This window comes from Moschus berezovskii, chromosome 12, assembly GCF_049115385.1.
Source record: "Moschus berezovskii isolate FMDL1 chromosome 12, NW_MosBer_1.0, whole genome shotgun sequence".
NCBI lineage: Eukaryota > Metazoa > Chordata > Mammalia > Artiodactyla > Moschidae > Moschus > Moschus berezovskii.
In genome coordinates, this window is record NC_142471.1 from 53,290,411 (window position 1) to 53,311,246 (window position 20,836).

Sequence of the window (20,836 nt, forward strand, 5' to 3'; positions counted from 1 at the left end):
CAGGTTAGAATGAATGGCTGCAGCAACTGCTCAGTCCTGGGGCTTGGCAGCAGACTCAGACCACTAAACTAGCAGGGAAAGTTCTGCCCTTTCTTGATTCTCCCTGCAGGAATCAGCTTCTCTTTTCCAGACTCCTCGTGGGTCGTGGGCTAAAACACACAATTCCATTTTCAGAGCTGACAAAAGACTGAGCTCCAGAGGAATAGGTCATTGGCACCTCCCTGTTTCCCTGCAGGCAATGGCTTTGTTCTCCAGAGACAGGAGGGAGCTGGCAGACACCTGCCAGTGAGAGAGAGGTCTCTCACTGCACTGCTGTGCCAGAAAAGTGTGTGCAGCTACTTCAAGGTAAATGTCACACAGTAGTGATGAAGACGATAAATGGAAGAACTCTTACCGTTTGTTATTGTGTCATTAAACTGCCAGAAACAGAATTACTCATAATTTTTAGGTTAAAGGCAGAAGAGTTTGATATTTGAAAATGTACCCTCTATTCATCTTCAAGAATATCGTACATTATATATGTGTGAGCTTTCTGAAGGTCCTGAATAAGTGACCAGACATTTCTTTACTGTTTTATATCAGACTATTTTTTCTATCTATAAGTCAGTATTTTAAAATCTATATGAAAATTACCCTCTTGGGGAACTAACACCCTATTTTTGCAGAGACAGAGGGAGTGACTTGAAGAATTGTTGTGGAAGAACTCTCTCCAGTAGGAGGCACGTTGTCAGGGACCTCTCCATCTTAGCAGGTGAAGGAGGTTAATTCCTGGCACTGCAGGGGTCTATAGATCCCCTTCCCTCCAGCTGACTGATAGACACCACACAGAGCTGTTGGAGTCCCACTATCTCCCTGGACCAATCCCCTTCCCATATTACACCAAATCATGGATGGACATCGGAGGAAAGCAGCATCTCTCTCTCCCAGGAAGCTGGAATCTGTACTCAGAGAAACAGATCATTCTCTCTGGGCAAACCTGTAACAAGGAAATCAAAAGAATACAGAAGTAGAGGAAAGAGTCCCTTAAATGGCGGTGGACTCAGGAGAGAAACCAGAGTGATCTGGTTTTCAGACAGAAGGGAGAGGTAGGGGAAAGAAATATGGAAACAAAAATATCCTGAATGCATTACAATTGCCCATTCTTTGTTTTCTTAAAGATGACTGCATTACTATATGTTATTTGGACTAAACTGCAGCCCCCCCACCACCACCACATATGTAAGTTCGTATGCTGAATTTGCTTTTGAAGCCTTAACCTCCAATATGACCTCATTAAAGAAGTAATTAAAGTTAAATGAAATATAAGGGTGGGACCCTAATTCAATATATCTTTATAAGAATGGGAAGAAACACCAGGCTTCCTGCTCACAAAGGAAAGGCCACGTGAGGATACAGCTAGAAAGTGACCATCTGCAAGTCAAGAAGAGAAGCCTGAAGAGAAGGCAAACATGCTGGTATCTTGATTCCACACCTCTAGCCTCCAGAAATGTGAGAAAATAAAATATGATTGCTGAAGCCAACCAATCAGTGGTATTTTATTATTGCAGTTCCAGCAGACAAATACACTGCTTGTGGGTTCTGTGAGCTAACAGTCTAGCATTAAAATACCATCCCCTGCTTTTGCTTATTATCATTACAGTTGGTTTCTGTACTTGTACCAAGAAGCACTAGTTACCACATTCCTATAAATATTGGATTTTACATTTTATCTCGTGTGTGACTCTGGGGGAATCTCATTGTCTGATGGCAAATCTGAACTGTCACTCTGAAGTAATGTTTTTCAAGGATCATTCAAATGTGGTAAAAAAAAAATCCAAAATACACTGTCATACTGGTTTTTGTTGTTGCTGTTTTAAACAATCTGAGCCCCCAATGAAATGTTTCAGAAAGACCTCCTTCCTATAACTTGGTATACATATAGTCTTATTCTGTGGGCCCATTGAGCCTCAGAAGAGAGATACCAGCCTAACTTGTGAAGCGAACAGCAATTCTGACATTTCTCACTGAAGTAGGGCATTGGATTGTTCTGGTCACAGGAAAAAAAAAAAAATCACAAGTTGTTCAACAGGATGTCTCTATCCACGATCCCATTTCAGGGCTCAGGCTTTTCCACAGTTTATGAGGACACTTCCTTCCTCTGTGTTCTTTCAGGTGACAGCCTGAAGCAAGAATAGGGAGCTCTGCTTCGTGTCCAATTAGTTCTCCTTTCCCATGTTTGAATAAATGGCCTGCGTCTGCCAGTGTATGTTCAAAAGTAGTAGTCCTAATGATATTCTGGACATGACCATAAGCTCAAACAGGTATTCCGTGTGCCAGACCAACACACAGTGTTGTATAAGCCTGTATCCTCCACAGCCCAAGTTCAGGACAGGCCCTTTCAATAATAATGAGTAAGTGGAATTTCAGCCAACTAAATATTTGAAGAGTGTATTTCCTGATTCAGTATAAGAACTCAGTGAGCACCAAAAATGATCAGTAAAATTCTCATTGAAGTGTCCTATGGAATTCAGCCTAAAAACGATCCACGTTCAACTACAAATTTACCACAAATTAAAACGGCAATGTTATCCAAGGTTGTCTCTGTCCAATTTTTAAAATAATGTCATCTGACAACAGACCATTCATTCACCCAGTCCAACTCCTTCAAAGATAAAAATGAAGATACACATTTTACCTCAAAAAAAAATGAAGATACACACTAGACTAAAATTTGGGTCTCTTTCCACTTAAGATGTTGCTTCCTCCACTACAACAATTCATTCTACACAACAAAGGTAGATTAATAATTACTACAGAAAATAACAAATATGCAATTTATTCCATGCAAGAACCTAATACAGGTGCTGCTACTGTCATTTAAGGGATGCAGAAATGGACTCACGGTGAGGTTAAGTAACTTGCCCCAGCCTACACAGTGACTTGTTGAATTAGGCAGCCAACTTAGGCCTCTGATTTAAAGTGTACATTCTTGGGACTTTCCTGATGGTCCAGGGGCTAAGACTCTATGCTCCCAATGCAGGGAGCTAGGGTTCTATCCCTGGTCAGTGAACTAGGATCCCAAAGGCAACAACTAAAAGGATCTTACATGCCAAAACTAAAGATCCTGGGCAGCCAAATAAACAAACAAATATATTTTAAAAAAGAACAAATAACCCCTTTACTCTACTGCCTCTCAGAAATGCTGAGAAGAATCTGATAAAGTCTGACGATCTAGATCTTTATAGGCTAGGCCAGTAACCAGGCATCTAACCCTAGTTGAGTCCCTTGTTTCCCCTAAGCTTTGTTTTATCTATTAAAAAAGAGAAAAAGAATGTGGTTGAACTCCAAAGTACCGGCCAGGGAGAATGTTTGGCTTTGTTCAACCTTGCATCCTGGAATGTTGTTTCTCCAGCAGTTTCAAATTCATGTAATCTCCCTCTTGCCAATAAAATTAATGTATAAGTAAATGAAATTTACCATTTGTTCACATTAAATGCATTTCAAAATTTGGGGGAAAATGTTATGGACCAATCTTATTTTAGGTTTCAGAAATTTGGGCTCTTTCATTTTTATGGAAAATTCATTATGTGTCTAACTAGATGTAGCTTAAAAATCATAATGTGACGTTTAACTACAGCCATGCAAATTGGAAAAGGAAATATTTTTTCAGTTGCTTCGGTCTTTATACCTTACAGTCCATCTGCTGCCACAGCACTGATTGGGATGTCAAAATTGCAATTAGTTACACTCCGAGACAACCAGGAAAAGGGCCAAGGCAGACTGTGTCCAGGTCCCAATAACCTGTGATTACTGTGAAAGAAGTTTAAAATCAAGAGACCTAGTTTCAGGCTGTAGCTTTGCCATTTACTAGTTATGTACCCTTGGGAAATTCATTCAATGGGATAATAATTTAAGAGCTTGAGTTCTTAAATCAAATGACATGTGTGCAAATCCTGACTCTGCCAGTTAACATGGTCACACTCGTTAAATTCTCTATGCTTCTGTTTCTTTAGCTATAAATTCAGACACTGTGACTGCCTAAATCAGAAGGGCTGTTGAAAGGATTAAATAAAACATGATATTTAATAGATCATTTTATCAGAAGGTCTCCTTCCTGTTAAAGGCTCAGAGTTTGGTATTAAGACTAGTATCTGTATTTTACGTGAGACCATTGCAAGGTAAACTTTTATTAATAAATAACAGTCAAGTTTCTACATCTTTAGAATTAGGACACAGTAGTATGTACCTCATGTGATTGTTGTCAAGATCAGATGTTGAAACCCAAAGAAACCTATTTTGTAAACTAAAAGCACTGAATTATTATTTGATTAACACAAGGAAATTGTTATCATAAGATGAACTTGTACTTATTTTAAAAATATTTACTGAGTGTTTAGAATATAAAAGACACTGGACTAAGTAATATGAATAATATAAAATAGATGTGGATTCTATGCTTAAGTGATAACACAAGAATAGTGGTGCCTCTAATACAAGATAGAAATCTGGACATCAAATCCATACTCTGGTTCAAGTATTAAAAAGGAAAGTACAAGTGCCAAAGATGTCATGGAGAAAGATTAGATAAGACTGATAGCCTTAAATCTCTGTCATTATCCCATACTTATATTTCAGAAAGAATATAGCCTACTGACCCTTGAATCAAGTTTAAATTTATGAATCTGATTTTCAAAACCTTTTGTAATCTATCCCCAAAGACAATCTTCTATCATGCTACTTAATAACTCCATTGGTTTCTTCTGAGGACATAAAACACCAGGTTCCAATTTTATGTCTTGGTTTCTCTTGGCTTTTGAATTGTTCTCCCTATCTTCTGTACATACCAGATTATAACCCATCCCTTAAATCCCAGCTCCATCAGGAAGTCTTCCCTGATGATTTAGACTGATCCACTCTCTGTATCACACTCCTACACCCTTTATTGACATATATATTTCATCAAATAATAACCTGGAAGAATTATCACTGACCTAAAAGAAAATGACAAGCATCTTGACAGCAGATTCTCACTCTGCTTATACACATGCTATTTAATGTCTGTTTTGTAAAATGAAAGATCTGTGGATTATGTAACTCTAAGGTTATTTCCCATCATTTATTCAATATATAATATGCATCCACTTGTGCTAAATTCTATCCTATGCGATGAAGATACAGTGGCAAAGAAGAGAAAGTATCTTTCTATGATTGTCTCCTGTTAGTTCTTATCAGCCTGCATCACAGAATCACCTTGGGAACTTGTTAAAACTGTACATACACACATACAAGTTCCTGATGCAGTAGGTGTAAGGTAGGGTCCCAAATTTTGCATTTCTCAGATGATGCTCATACTACCAAACCAAAGACCATACCTACAGTCTATTCTAGTGGAATGGCCATATTTTTCACTGCTGTATTGTTAGTACTTAGAATAAATATTTATGTAATAAGAAAATAAATATGACTCTGTTAATTGACAAAGGGAAATCTAATTTTTTCCTTAAATGATGTTATAGAAGGAAAAGTACAATTCTATTAAAAGATAGAAGGAATACTATAATCAGAAAAGTAAGATAAGGAACAGTTTATATTCAAAGAAAAGTGAATTAACTTCCAACATAGAGAAAGGAGGAGGAAGATTAGAGAGATCTTTGAGGAGTAGCGTATTTGGTCTATTCCTTGAAGGACACACACATTTATTTTAAAAATGCCTGTCATAGGTAGAAGTGTTTTAGTACCTCTTTTTATAATTTATATAATTAACATATAGTGAATCCTTTTTAAAGCCCTCGAAGTCAATAGAATCTTTACATTCTTATGTAAGGTTTGATATTTGGAAATAGTTAAACATCATATTTTTGCCAAGTCTTGTCAGCATATTGGTAATTTAGTTGCATAACTCAGCTTGGTTGAACACAAGGTATGCGTTTGAGTTAAGACACCAGTTTTCTAGGATGACTTGCAAATAGAGCCCTGAAACAATTTCTGGGCAGGAGTTTAAAAATAATTTTGAACATTGGAAGTTTCAATGGATTAAGTTTAAAGTTTCTGAAGATGATTAGTTTGAAGAATGGCCCCCGTTTGGCCATATACTCTGATGTTTGTTTAAAAATCACTCTTAGTATAGCTAGTATTTTGATATTGAAAGAATTTATATCTAAACATGAAAGATGCCATGTAAAGGTTTTTTTTGTTTTTCTTCCACATTGTATGCCATGCTATAAATATCTAAAGTTTAAACATATGGGAACAGAGAAAGCACTGTAATATGGAAGTTCTTCCAAGGCAGGTATATGAAAAGTATGCATTAGTACAAGGAGATAGACAGGTTCCTAAAAATTGTGTAATTCTGGCCTACCCAGTTTAAAAATAAATATTAGTTTATGTGTTCTGTGCTCTGAGCTACGTGCTGGGGCACACTGGAACTCTGTGAAGAGGGGGCATATCAAACATTCTTCTAGTTTGGAATACAGGAACTAAAGAGAACATACAAGGCCTCTGACAAACAGCACATTCTTACAGCCTGGCTTTTCCCTTCTTGTTTGTCCCCAGAACTCCTCAGCTACTCTATTCACCCATCCTTTGAGTTCAGGGTATCTTCACTGCAGGTCAGCATGGCCTAGCTCTACTGTGGCTGTCAAGTCGCTAAGTTGTGACTGTCACTTTGCGACCCATGGACTATAGACCTCCAGGTTCCTTTGTCTATGGGGATTTTCCAAACAAGAATGCTGGAGTGGGTTGTCATTTCCTTCTCCAGGGGTTCTTCCTGACCCAGGGATCAAACCCGTGTCTCCCACATTGCAGGTGGATTCTTTACCATCTAAGGCACCAAGGAAGCCCATGAATACTGTAAGAGGTAGCCTATCCCTTCTCCAGAGGATCTTAACCCAGGGATCAAACTGGGGTCTCTTGCATTGCAGGCAGATTCTTTACCAGCTGAGCTACCAGGAAAGCCCATACGTTTTAACAGAGTGTACTAAACTTTGGCCTGATAGAAATGAAAAAAGCAAATACTTCAAGTCCCTTTGTTTAGATCGATGATTCCTTAAGCGGTGTTCCTCAACCAGCAGCAAAAATATCAGCTGATAGTTTGTTAGCTTGTAAATTTTCCAGTCTCACTCCAGAAATACTGAATCAGAACTGGGGAGCGGAGGTGGAGAAGCCCAGTAGTCTGATTTAACTAGCCATGAGTCTAGGTGAATATGATGTATGCCACAGTGTGAAGACCCCTGGTTTAAATCTAACCAGCAGCAGCAGTAAAGAAACTTACTTACTATCACTATATAAAGTTTTATGAACTTTATAATTTATTTTAATAGCCTATTATCACCCACATGATTGACCATTTAATATAAATACAATCATACATGCAATCAATATTTAAAATGCCTTTGCCAGAATGTATGTTAAAAAGTCATGGCTTTCTCAGTAAAGACATGATATGAAAAGGAGACAAATGAACTAAATGAGCTCATTTTTAGTTTTATGAAATACCATCCTCAACTCCCCTCCACTCCTGCTCCACCTCAATTAAAAGAATCAGGGGTGGGGGGACACTTTAATTCCACTTGTTTGACTTAGTATGAATAGAACACTAGATTTCTAATTTAAAAAAATAGATATGCAACAAGCAACAAAGGTTTACTGTACAGGACAGGGAACTATAGTCAATATTTTATAATAACCTATAATGGAAAATAATTTCAAAAATAATATATGTATGTATAACTGAATCACACACACACAAAAAAAATTTTACTTTTTGAAATTTAGTAACGTTTATCTTTTTGCCAGTTTTTCTAAATGTCCTATGGAAATCTAATAACAGATGAGGTATAAAATTTTAAATATATTTGTGTAGGCTGTAAGATTAATATTACACTAATTAAATATAAATCTGTTATATTTAAATTATTAATGACATCATTCAAGATGTTTCTATTCTTTTTTCTGAACTTGATAAAATAAATATTCTCAGAGAAATGTTAATATGTAATACTATGATTATATTTTTTCTTTCCTATTTCTTCTGATTTTTGCTTTATGCATCTTTGCTTGTTATTGTGTCTAATGGTTTTTTTGATGTCTATCTTCTTTGTGAATTGCATCTTTTATCATTAAAAATATCCATCTTTGCTTCATTTAAAATAAATACATAAATAAAAGGAAAAATTTAAATGAATAAAAATTTTAAAGTAATGAATGTAAATGAGCATGCATGAGTTTACATGTTCTCCCTGCCTGAGTAGGTAGCTGCATTTTAACCAGGTTATTTTCATGACGCAGAACTTCTGAAGCGATGAACATTTCACAGATGAGAGCTTCAGGGACCTTAACTAGTTGTAATGGATGGTGATATTGGGACCCTGTTCTCCAGTCCCCTTCCCCCAAGGATGGCACATCTCTCTACTCCCTTGTGATTGTCCCTGGCACTGCATCTGCCACCTGATATTATGATAATCAATTCAGGTCTTTCTCCCTTGCTAGATGATGAAGTCCTTGAGGGCAGAAGTTTTGAGTTCTTTCTGTTCTCTGCATGCAAAAACGTTTAATGAACAAATGCATGGTTGTTTCTTGCACATCATTACAACCCACTCTTGAAGCATTTTATAAATTTGCTTTTTTTTTTTTGCTCATGTCCTGGCATTTGATTCCTTAAAACTGCACTTTCCAAGATGTAGCCATCAACCACATACGCTTCTGAGCTGTTGAAATGCATCTACTCTGAACTGACATGTAAAATACTAGGCTTAAAGCACTGGGTTTCACAGACTTAGCATTACAAAAGGTAAAATATCTCTTTGTATTTATATATCAACATTTCATTCATAATTTTATATTGATTATAGGTAATAAAGGTATCATTTATGTTATATTTAATACTATTAATTAAAAAAAATTGGGGGGGGCTGTGATTCGTGGGGTTGCAAAGAGTCAGACACGATTGAGCGACTAAACTGAACCGAACTGAACCCATTTTGAATCAATAACTATGTCCAGGCCTGCCCTGGTGGTCCAGAGGCTAAAGCTCTGAGCTCCCAAGGCAGGGTGCCTGGGTTTGACCCCTGGTTGGGCAACTAGATCCCACATGCCAAAACTAAGATCCTTATGTCTCAACTTCCTACATGCCACAATGAAGACCCAGCACAGTCAAATAAAGAATTAAATAAATATTTTTACAAAGCTATGTCCAAACCTGTTTCAAATAACTATTAAAACTCTTGAATGTAAATGGATGCTTTGTCTGATTTATACCTAAACCCACACTCATCTCAGATGTATTCCTTGAACTCTGATATCCAAGGTTCTTAAAAATTTTTTTCACTTTTTAAATTTTCTTTTAATTGAAGGATAATTGCTTTATCGTAACACAATTTTCTGATGAAACTTAAAGTTCCATAATCCCTTGAAAAGGAATATGTAGAATAAAATGAGTTTCTGCTTAAGACTTAGGCTCTGAAGTAATACAGTTTATAGATATGTAATCCAATCTACATATATAATTTTTCTAAGTAACCATATTACATTAAACAAAGTAAAATGAGTGATGTTAAAATATATTTTTCCAAAGTATTAAAAATCACTTTAATATGAAAGAATAAAAATTTAATGAGGTATTTTATTTTTATATTGTTTTCAAAATCTTGCATATATTTTACTAGCATATCTCAATTAATATGTTAAATTTTAACTGAAAATAGTTTTGATTTAAATTTATATTTTATCATTGCAAAAGTCAATTTCACACCCAAGTTGCTCTAAACATACTAAGAAGTTTTCCAAAGTCTAAGTGAATATCAGTTTTTATATTTAATAAAAGTCATGAAATTAAAAGTTCAATCTCTCAGTCACGCTGGCCATTTTTCAAGTACTCTAGTGGCCACAGTACATGGCAGATGCTCTGGAGCTAGGAGGGACTAACCTGGGTAAGAAGTCAGGCTTTGCAGGTTACCAGCTGCTTAACAAATCACCAAGTTTCAATTCTAATTGCTTGTTAAATAGAGCCTGACCCACATTCCACATGTTTTAACTTCTCCCAGCAAAACTAGCGACAGAAGAGAAACTAGTTTCCTCCTTCAAAATAGAGGTGGTGAAATCACTGCATCAGTTAATAACAATCAGAAGCAACTTAAATGCCTAGAGAATGGTTAAATGCATTTAACTAATCCGCTGTAGCCATAAAATTCAACAAATTATTATATTAGTTAATATAACTAAGAAAAAAATATTATTTTGAAAAGATCGACTGCTGAGTCCGCGCACAAAAATAAACGTGTAAGGACCAGACACGTCTCCTCAGGGATTGACTGAAGCAACAGGATGGGGGCAGGGATGGAGCTAGCACACGCATTCAGCTTCTATTTCCGGACAGTTATTGTCCAAAAACGCGTTTCTAAAACAAGCTATTGCTTTTGAATTTTAATGAGAAAACCCCAAGTGTGCTTTGAAATAACTACATTTCCCCCTCATCGCCTGCACTGTGATTTTAAATATAGCTTAAAGGTACTCTACTAAGGAGAAACTGATACACGGAAATACTTCTACCAGAACACAGAAGACGCCGCCTTAATCGCTTTCGGTTAGCGGTTTCCCGCCGGTCAAACGGAAGCAAAACCGCCCTTGACGTCATAGAAGGCGGCCTCTCCTCGTTACCATGGTGAAGTTGACGCGGCCATCTTTACTGTGGTCGACCCACACCAAGCTTTTCCCTGAGAGGGTGGTGGAGCTCCGTAGAAAACCGTGCAGAATAAGAGGTGAGAAAGGAATCCTGCGCCTCAGGAAGGACCAAGGACAGAAAGCATTAGTTTAGTTAGGAAAACGTAGAGGCACAGTTGCTGAGGATTAGCGGAACGATTCAAACAGAATAGTGAGGTTTCTGCCCGGAATTTGAAGGTTGTTTCCGTTGCTCGGCGGAAGTGTGGGTCGGAAGAGGACGACTTGAAGAAGCCGCTCTCCGCTGTGTGGCGGCCGGAATCATGTCGAGTTTGGCGGTGAGAGACCCGGCAATGGATCGATCACTGCGTTCCGTGTTCGTGGGGAACATTCCGTATGAGGCAACTGAGGAGCAGTTAAAGGACATTTTCTCGGAGGTTGGTTCTGTTGTGAGTTTCCGGCTGGTATACGACAGAGAGACGGGCAAACCCAAGGGTTATGGCTTCTGCGAGTACCAAGACCAGGAGACCGCACTTAGTGCCATGCGGAACCTTAATGGGCGAGAGTTCAGCGGGAGAGCGCTTCGCGTGGACAATGCAGCCAGCGAAAAGAACAAGGAGGAGCTAAAGAGTCTAGGGCCTGCAGCGCCTGTCATTGACTCACCCTACGGGGACCCCATCGATCCAGAGGATGCTCCTGAGTCGATTACCAGAGCAGTCGCTAGTCTTCCCCCGGAGCAAATGTTTGAGCTGATGAAGCAGATGAAGCTCTGTGTCCAAAACAGCCACCAGGAAGCTCGAAATATGTTACTTCAAAACCCACAGCTGGCTTATGCGCTGTTGCAGGCACAAGTAGTGATGAGAATCATGGATCCAGAGATAGCTCTGAAAATTCTGCATCGCAAAATTCATGTCACACCACTCATCCCGGGGAAATCTCAATCCGTTTCTGGCCCTGGCCCTGGCCCTGGGCTCTGTCCTGGACCTAACGTTCTGCTGAACCCGCAGAACCCCCCGGCCCCTCAGCCTCAACATTTGGCCAGAAGACCTGTAAAAGACATCCCTCCTCTGATGCAGACCCCTATCCAGGGTGGAATTCCACCCCAAGGCCCAATGCCAGCCGCAGTTCCTGGCCCTGGCCCCTTAACTCCTGGCGGAGCAATGCAGCCCCAAGTTGGAATGCCAGGGGTTGGTCCCGTACCCTTAGAGCGGGGGCAGGTGCAAATATCTGATCCCAGAGCTCCTATGCCTCGTGGACCTATGACTGCTGGTGGCCTGCCTCCTCGAGGACTGTTAGGGGATGCTCCAAATGACCCACGTGGAGGGACTTTGCTTTCAGTCACCGGAGAAGTGGAGCCCAGAGGCTATCTTGGCCCACCACATCAGGGTCCTCCAATGCACCATGCCGCTGGTCATGACAGCCGGGGCCCTTCCTCGCATGAGATGAGGGGAGGGCCGTTAGCAGATCCTAGAATGCTCATGAGTGAGCCCAGAGGACCTATGATAGATCAAAGGGGGCTACCTATGGATGGCAGAGGCAGCAGAGACTCTCGAGGGATGGAGACTCGAGCCATGGAAACAGAGGTCTTAGAGACACGAGTGATGGAGAGAAGAGGAATGGAGCCCTGTGCAATGGAAACCAGAGGAATGGAAGCGAGAGGCATGGATGCAAGAGGAATGGAGATGAGGGGCCCTGGCCCCAGTTCCAGAGGCCCTATGACTGGGGGAATTCAGGGTCCTGGTCCTATTAATATGGGGGCAGGTGGTCCTCAGGGACCCAGACAGGTTCCCAGCATTTCAGGGGTGGGAAACCCTGGACCTGGCATGCAGGGGGCAGGTATGCAAGGAGGTGGCATGCAGGGGGCGGGCATGCAAGGAGCTGGCATGCAGGGGGCAGGCATGCAAGGAGCTGGCCTGCAGGGGCCGGGCATTCAAGGAGCGGGCATGCAGGGGCCGGGCATGCAAGGAGCTGGCATGCAGGGGCCGGGCATTCAAGGAGCGGGCATGCAGGGGCCGGGCATGCAAGGAGCGGGCATGCAGGGGGCAGGCAAGCAAGGTGGAGGCCAGCCTAGCAGTTTTAGTCCTGGGCAGAGCCAAGTAACCCCCCAGGATCAAGAAAAGGCAGCTTTGATCATGCAGGTTCTTCAGCTGACTGCAGATCAGATTGCAATGCTTCCTCCTGAGCAAAGGCAGAGTATCTTGATTTTAAAGGAACAAATCCAGAAATCTACTGGAACTTCTTGAAAGGTTTTAGAAAATAATTGGTGGTAGTCTTACAAAGGTTTTCTGTAGCATAGAGGATGGGTAGGTACAAAAAGCTGACTTCTGAAACCCCACATTTGAATGATTAGGATTTCTTTCCTCCCAGAACCTAATTTCGTTTCTTGTTGTCTTTTCCTTTATTTTTAATTGTGGGGTAGGGGGAGGAGGGAGTGGGTCTGTTTAATTCCTTGTAAATATACAAAAATAACTGAACATGATTATATACCAAATAAGATTACAAAGGTTATGCAGTATTATTAAATGTGTCTACAAGGTGTTAAGTCCATTTTAAAAATACTGAGTAAAACAATGTGAAAACTGCATAAGGACTAAAAGATAACCTGTTCAAATGGTAATATACTAAGATAGTTTAACATGTTTGGTTGTGTAAGAAAATAAAGATGTTTACCTCAGAATTACAAGATGTATTTTTTTGGTAACCTATTTAAGATACAAAATCCTATTTCAGGGGCAATAGAATGCTGTATTGGTTTAAGCATTGTCTTACTATAAATTTTGGAGTTACTTCAGTATGTTAGAGCTAACCAAATAATTCTCAACTTGTGGTATTTGCAATTTTTTTTTTTCCCCTGAAGCTAAGGACACACCTTATTGGCATGATATTTTATTTATCCCACCCTAAGAGCAATATTTTGGCCTGGCCTTGAACATGATTTTGCTAGGACAGTTCTAGGGTCAACTAAGTTACTTAAATATGCTCTGATACTGTATCTCTGAGTTAACCCTATTTGTCAAGTCTTGAATTAATTGAATCTAAATAATTCTCTCATGTTCTTCCCCAAAATCATTGTGTAGGGTCTAGTTGATCTGGATAAATTATACACAGCATTGGACTTTTCTTAAATAATCCATTATTTTCCTAAATAGTGGAACGCTTCATGCAGTAAAGCTCTCAAGTTTCCTAGAAACTCATTTCCATTACACAGATGGTATCCATCTGGTCAACCAAAATCAGGAATTAAAAATTTTAGTCTCCGGAACATTTAAAATGCCTTTTAGTTCTTGTTTCAAAATTTGCTTATCTGTCACCACTTTATCAAAATAATTGACGCCCAGGTTTAAAGGTATTCTTGTAGCTTGAAATATGCTCAATTGGTTATTATTTTCCTTTTACAAGCAATAAATAAAGCCATTTAATTCTAATATATACCCATGAGACATTTAAAAATCAGTAGGAGGTGGGGCTTACCAGGTACCTTGAGAGCTACTACCTGATTTATCTAAGCCTTTAGGATGTGGAGACAAACATTTGTATGATAGAATAAGTAGTAATTAACAGAAATAACCCAAATAACACCCAGAAACACTGAAGTAACCAGTTGATCTTCGAAGAAGAAAAGCCAATACAGAGGGAAAAAATACAAAGTAAGCCTACAAATATTTTCCCTCTGCAAGGTTTTTATACCTTAAATGGATAATTGATTCTTAAAGTTCTCCTCCCTACGATGTTTCCTGCTACCTATTTTACTGTTTTATTGCTCATACTGTTAATTTCCCCATGTTTTCTATATGTGTTCCCTTATTGGAGGGGGTAAAACACTCCTTTACATCTGTAATAGTTCTTGTTATTATGAACTCAGAGTTGTCTAGGTTACTTCAAAATTGTAGTTGCTGTATCCCAAAGCTTTCACTAAAAGACTTTTAACTGAAAACCATTAAATTTTAATGTTCTTTGTTGTAGTAAAACGTACATTGTTTAATGCAGACTGAAAAATAAAATTTAGGCTGAGTTTAGTATGTTTTTTTAACAAATGTTTTATTCAAAAGTTAATCTATTGAGAGTTCCATGGGGCCTGAATACTTTTTTTTTTTCTTTTAAGTGAAAAAAGGCAAATCTAAAATTACAGGAGTGGATATAATTTTTATACTGATTATCCACATAAATACTTGTGTATTATATATCCAACCATGTTTTTTCTATGGTAGGTATCAGTAGCAACATCCTGGATATTCAGACATTAGGCTTCCTGTTATTTATATTCCCCACAGAGAACTCTATATCCCAGGAATTCCTTATAGGTACTGTGACTTCATTACTGACAGCACGTGTAAAATTGTCATGCAATAATGGCAACCCACTCACTCCAGTACCCTTGCCTGGAAAATCCCATGGACACAGGATTCTAGTAGGCTATAGTCCATGGGGTCGCAAAGAGTCAGACACAACTGAGCAACTTCACTTCTCCTTTCCCTGGTGGCTCAGATGGTAAAGCATCCACCTGCAATGAGAGAGACCTGACTTCAATCCCCTGGTTGGGAAGATCCCCTGGAGAAGGGAACAGCTACCCATGCCAGTATTCTTGCCTGGAGAATTCCATGGACAGAGGAGCCTGGCAGGCCCCAGTCCATGGGGTCGCAGAGTTGGACATGACTGAGCGACTTTCAGTATATTTTACTTTTACCCCCTACTCCCTACTCCCACTTTTAGTAGATCAGGAACTCTGAACATGGACTGTTTTACTCATTTCTGTATTCACTATATATAGCAAAAATTGCACGTGAGAAGGAAGGACAAAAATTATCAATTTTAGTGGAAAAAAATCCTAAAAACATGAATTTCCCCACTAATTTAAATTTGACACAGAACAAATGAGCTCTAATAACTATTTGCATTAAAAAATAAATTAGATAATACAAGCAATCACCTTTATTCTGCTAAGCTGAATAGAATAGATTTTTCTCCTTATTTCCAATTCACACATGGTTGGACCCAGTACTGATGGAGAATAAGAATATAAGCAATACATGTCTACTACACTCAGAATCGTGTTTTAACCCTGGCATCCTGCATTTTCCCATGTATGGGCAGACTATAAAAAAAAAAATCAAATACACTCATAACAATAGTAAAGGTAGTGGGGTGGAACACAGATTTGGAAATGCCTCTTTATGGCTTATTCCTTTTGGACTGCGCATGTTTTGGGGAAAAAAATGATCAGTTTTAATCAGTGCCTGCTCATCGTCCTTTCATATTGATTAATATCACAATATGTTTTAATGTTTTCTGATATCCCAAGACTTCTTTTTTTGGCACTGTTTGATAAGACACAAGCAAGATAACTGAATCTCAGATAAAGATAGGCTAATCCAAGTGAGATATGTATGACTTTTCAATTCTAATTCTCAGAATTCTAAAAGTAGAAAGCTTTTCTTTAAAAAAAAAAAATCCTTAATACAATCACAGCTTGCAAAGCTTCCTGCTTTTCCATGCTGTGCTGGGACATTAGCTAAGCACACAGAACCTTCCTTCCTATGGTGTGTCAGGCCATTCTCTTAGGTCTGATGAGGTCTAAGGATATTATGTGCAACAACCTACTGTGGCAGAGAAACTAAATTATCAGTTACATCTCACAGTCTTCTCACAAAAGAAACTGACAGCCTCTTGGTGCTTTACACTGCCAGTTAATCACCAGATAGATTTCTGATTGGAGCTTGCTTTTCTCAATCTTTTGCTGAGAATATAGTGAAGACCTAATTCATTTTAAGGAAATGAATATATTTAAGCTAATAAATATAAATAATGTTAAAACTATTGACAGTATTACTATTATATGATATTGATATCTAGTATGCTAATATATTTCATATATATGTATACTTCAGATCTTAACTGAAACAGATCTTTTAATATTTTCGTTTGCTTCTATGCACCTTAAAACAAAAGTTGTACTCCCCCAGTTGAAAGTTCAGTTTCACAGATAATTCATATTACAAATGACCTTTCTCATGAGATGTTAACAGACATATTTCTTGATATTTTTGTACCACAGTATAAAGCTTATGCCAGTAAAGGACATGTAATGTAACAAAGTGATTTGGGGTAGCACTGTCAAAAATAACAAACCCAGTGCTTATTTGCTGTACGTAAAAATGCCAAAGTATGTACCTAGAAAAAGAACCGAGATGGTCTGGTTAATGACAACTCTTGATAATTAGGAGTTGATTTAGCTCCCAAAGGTAGGTAACTAATTATCAAGGAGTTAGAATAAAATATATAACATTTTAATCCATAATGTATTTTGTATGATTCAATATGTATAAATCTGCAGACATCTGAAATCCATCTCATATGTGTCACAAAGTCTAGTCATTTAAAAAATCTTATCTGTTTGATTATTTATTTGTTGTCTTTCACAAAAGTAGACTGGTTAATTTCTTGGGCATCAAGTAATAAAACCATCAGTTTCCCACAAGTTATTTTATTTAATTAGCTATTTTAATCAAAATTTGGTTTTACTATGTTACTAATATTCAATAATTCTACTGCAAAAAATCTGTAGGCCACTTCAGTATACCTGCCAGCCTTTGATTTCTTTCCTACCTCAAATGGATTTGAAGGAATTTGTACCTATTTAGGAATTTACTTATGTATTTATCCCTGACCATTCCACAGAAAAAGATACAATATCTCACTTCCCAGTTTATCTTAAAGGTTCACTTTAATAATACTCAAAACATGAGCCACATTAAAAATGTTATATTTGAATTAATGTGATGGAAGGACCAATATGGGCTCCCTAGGTGGCTAAGAGGTAAAGAATTTGCTTGCCAGTGCAGGAAATGTAGGTTCAATCCTTGGGTTGGGAAAATACCCTGGAAAAGGAAATGACAACCCACTCTGATATTCTTGCTGGAAAAATCCAAAGGACAGAGGAGCCTGGGGTGCTAAAGTCCATGAGGTTTGAAAGAGTCAGACACAACTGAGCAAGCATGCACACATGCACGCAGGGACCTATATATAGGGCTTGCTTGGAGCATTAACCTTCATAAAGTCATATTCTATATCTCAAATGTAACATGTAAAATAATACAGCAATATAAACAAGAAGGACTAAAAAAAATTGCCAGACACAAACCTCTCTCTAAGAGGGTAAACACAATCATCACCTATTAATAGAATATATCTGCTATCTTTAGGTAAACTTATAGTCAAAATTATTTCATCACTGTACACATATCAGACATCAATAAGAGAAAAACTCCTCATCTATTTTAAGAAACAGAGAAATTACAGTATTAAAATCTCTAGAAGAACTTATCTCCCTGTGTCCCAACACCATTAATTTTGTCAAATTTTTTTGTCCTGTAGAAACTTTAAATGTAGGGACCCAATATCTGTGGCTTGTAGATCAATTGAGCCTGCAGATATGTTTTGTCTGACCAGCCAAGGTTCTCAAAAATTTTGAATTTGAATGCATTTACATGTATGTTCCTATTTGTCCACAAATCCACCTTTCCCTGAATCCCTTGATCTTATGATAGGTTATTCATACAATTGTTTGCCATTCCTTATAATGCTGTGAGTTTACAACTCCTGCTTTTATTCTGCTTTAAAACATAGCTATTAGATTTGATGGAAATATTTAATTTGCATTTTTATATACCACATATAAGTGAAATCATATAATATTTATCTTTCTCTGTCTGATTTATTTCAGTTAGCATAATACCCTCTATATCCAACCATGTTGTCACAAATGGCTTCTTTTTTATGGCTGAGTAATATATTCCATTGTATGTATATATACATATGCCACATCTCTATCCATTCATCTACCCATGGACACTCAGGTTGCCTTTGTATCTTGTCTACTGTAAACAGAAGAAATCTTGAAACCATAAAATCAACATGCTAATGTTTCAGTGAGAATGAACTGTCAACAGAATTCTGCTGCTAAATATTTTTCAAACTTCATCTATATATTCTTGTGTACCCAAAAGAAAGGACCATTATAACCAAAGCAGCTAAAAGTAACTGCCCAGCTTTATTCTTGTGTACCCAAAAGAAAGGACCATTATAACCAAAGCAGCTAAAAGTAACTGCCCAGCTTTTATTGTTAATTTATTTTCAGTAGTTTTATTGAAAATGACATGAAAACCATATGCTCTGGTCTGTACCTTTAAACTTTGTCTTTGAACTAGATCATGACTGAAAGTGAAAGTCACTCAGGGTCTTTGCAACCCCATGGACTATACAGTCCGCAGGATTCTCAGTGTTCTTGCCTGGAGAATCCCAGGGACAGGGGAGCCTGGTGGGCTTCCGTCTATGGGGTCACACAGAGTCGGACACGACTGAAGTGACTTAGCAGCAGCAGCAGCAGCAGCCTTTCCCTTCATGATTAAGAGTACAAATTAAAGCAAATCAACTTTTGTAAGTAAAGCAAATAATGCTTTTTTCCCCCTAAAGAAAAATTTACATTGTATTCAAGTAACTGAGCTCAAAACATTTCTAACAAACAGCAACTTAAATTCCAATCAAGGCCTTTCAAGAAGTGACATCAAAGCATCATTGTGAGGTTGTAAAGATGACCTTGGAACAGTGAGTTTACATCTCTTTTTTACACGTGTTCAGACTACTTGTATTCTAGTAATCTGGGGCTTTGTTTTCCTACTGGGAAAACAAAATTTGCTTAATTAGAATGTTTTGGGAGATAATTTATAGAATATTTGGTTGGTGGGGTAAACAGGTTTAGCAATTACCCCCTAACCTATATAGCATATTAAAAAACGAAGACATTACTTTGCCAACAAAGGTCCATCTAGTCAAGGCTATGGTTTTTCCAGTGGTCATGTATGGATGAGAGAGTTGGACTGTGAAGAAAGCTGATCGCCGAAGAATTGATGCTTTTGAACTGTGGTGCTGGAGAAGACTCTTGAGAGTCCCTTGGACTGCAAGGAGATCCAACCAGTCCATTCTAAAGGAGATCAGTCCTGGGTGTTCAATGGAAGGTCTGATGCTAAGGCTGAAGCTCCAATACTTTGGCCACCTCATGCGACGAGTTGACTCACTGGAAAAGACTCTGATGCTGGAAAAGTTGGGGGCGGGTGGAGAAGGGGACCACAGAGAATGAGATGGCTGGATGGCATCACCGACTCTGTGGACATGGGTTTGAGTGAACTCCGGGAGTTGGTGATGGACAGGGAGGCCTGGTGTGCTGTGATTCATGGGGTCGCAGAGATTCAGACACAACTGAGCAACTGAACTGAACTGAACTGAAAGCTGCGCTTCCTGAGGAATTAGAGCTGGATTATCCTGGGGAGAAAAGAGGCTTTTCTGCATCTCTTTTCCATTGTCCTTTTTGCCCAGGATGATTCATAAAGAGGAGGAAGATGGATGAGTTGGCCACTGACCCAGCCAGGGCCAGCCAAGGCAGGATTGTGAAACTCATCTCCTGTGATCACTGTGATGAATTTAGCAAATTACCAGGACTGAAAAATGTTGTTTCAACTGTGGGTAGAGGTTTTTTTTTTTTTTTCCCTCTAAGCCCCACCAGAAACACAGACCTACTCTACATACAACTGGAGGCTGCTACCCCAAGCAAGCAGTGCCCTTTCCAGCTCATCTTCAGTTACTCTGTGAGTCTTTTGGGTCTTACGTGCCATACCACTAAAGGTGTTTTTGTTTGTTTTAATAAGAAAAGGAAGAAAAATTCACTTACACTGATATAGACATGGAATATAATTATTTAAAATATTTTTACTCTAATATGCCTTTTTTATTTACATAGCAATCAAATATTTTGAAGTGATGGAAGGCAGCTATAATAATGGAATTTCAGGCATCAGCCACAAGACTGGGGGTAGGAGAGAGATTTGTTTTTGAGGAAGGAAGATGGTAGCAAGAGCCTCTCAAATGTTCCAGAACTAACACAGATGTCAGTTATAAGTTCTATGCCCTCTTCTGGAAGACAGAGTCAGGGTTAATAAATAAAAAACTTCTATCAAGGAGCTAACTAATGCCAAGCACTTGACATACATCATCTCTAAGCTGACTAAACTCTGGAGGCAGGAGGGAAAAATATGCTTAGAGAAATGATCTAGTTTGCCCTGAGTCACATAGCCTGTAGGAGGTTGAAGCACCATTGAATCTAAGTCTGTCCAGCTCTCAAGCCCTACTCTCCCTGTCACGTCCTTTGGCATTA

General features: G+C 38.5%; 2 protein-coding genes across 4 annotated transcripts in view; one reads left to right on the top strand and one right to left on the bottom strand.

Moving 5' to 3' along the window:
- Positions 1 to 20,836, bottom strand: part of PRKG1 (protein kinase cGMP-dependent 1) — a 1,472,222-nt gene that overhangs the window by 629,016 nt on the left and 822,370 nt on the right. The gene's annotated exons all lie outside the window — the stretch shown is intronic.
- Positions 10,752 to 14,648, top strand: CSTF2T (cleavage stimulation factor subunit 2 tau variant). The gene has a single exon (XM_055425189.2). The coding sequence runs from the start codon at positions 10,956 to 10,958 to the stop codon at positions 12,873 to 12,875; it is 1,920 nt and encodes a 639-aa protein (XP_055281164.1). The 5' UTR covers positions 10,752 to 10,955; the 3' UTR covers positions 12,876 to 14,648.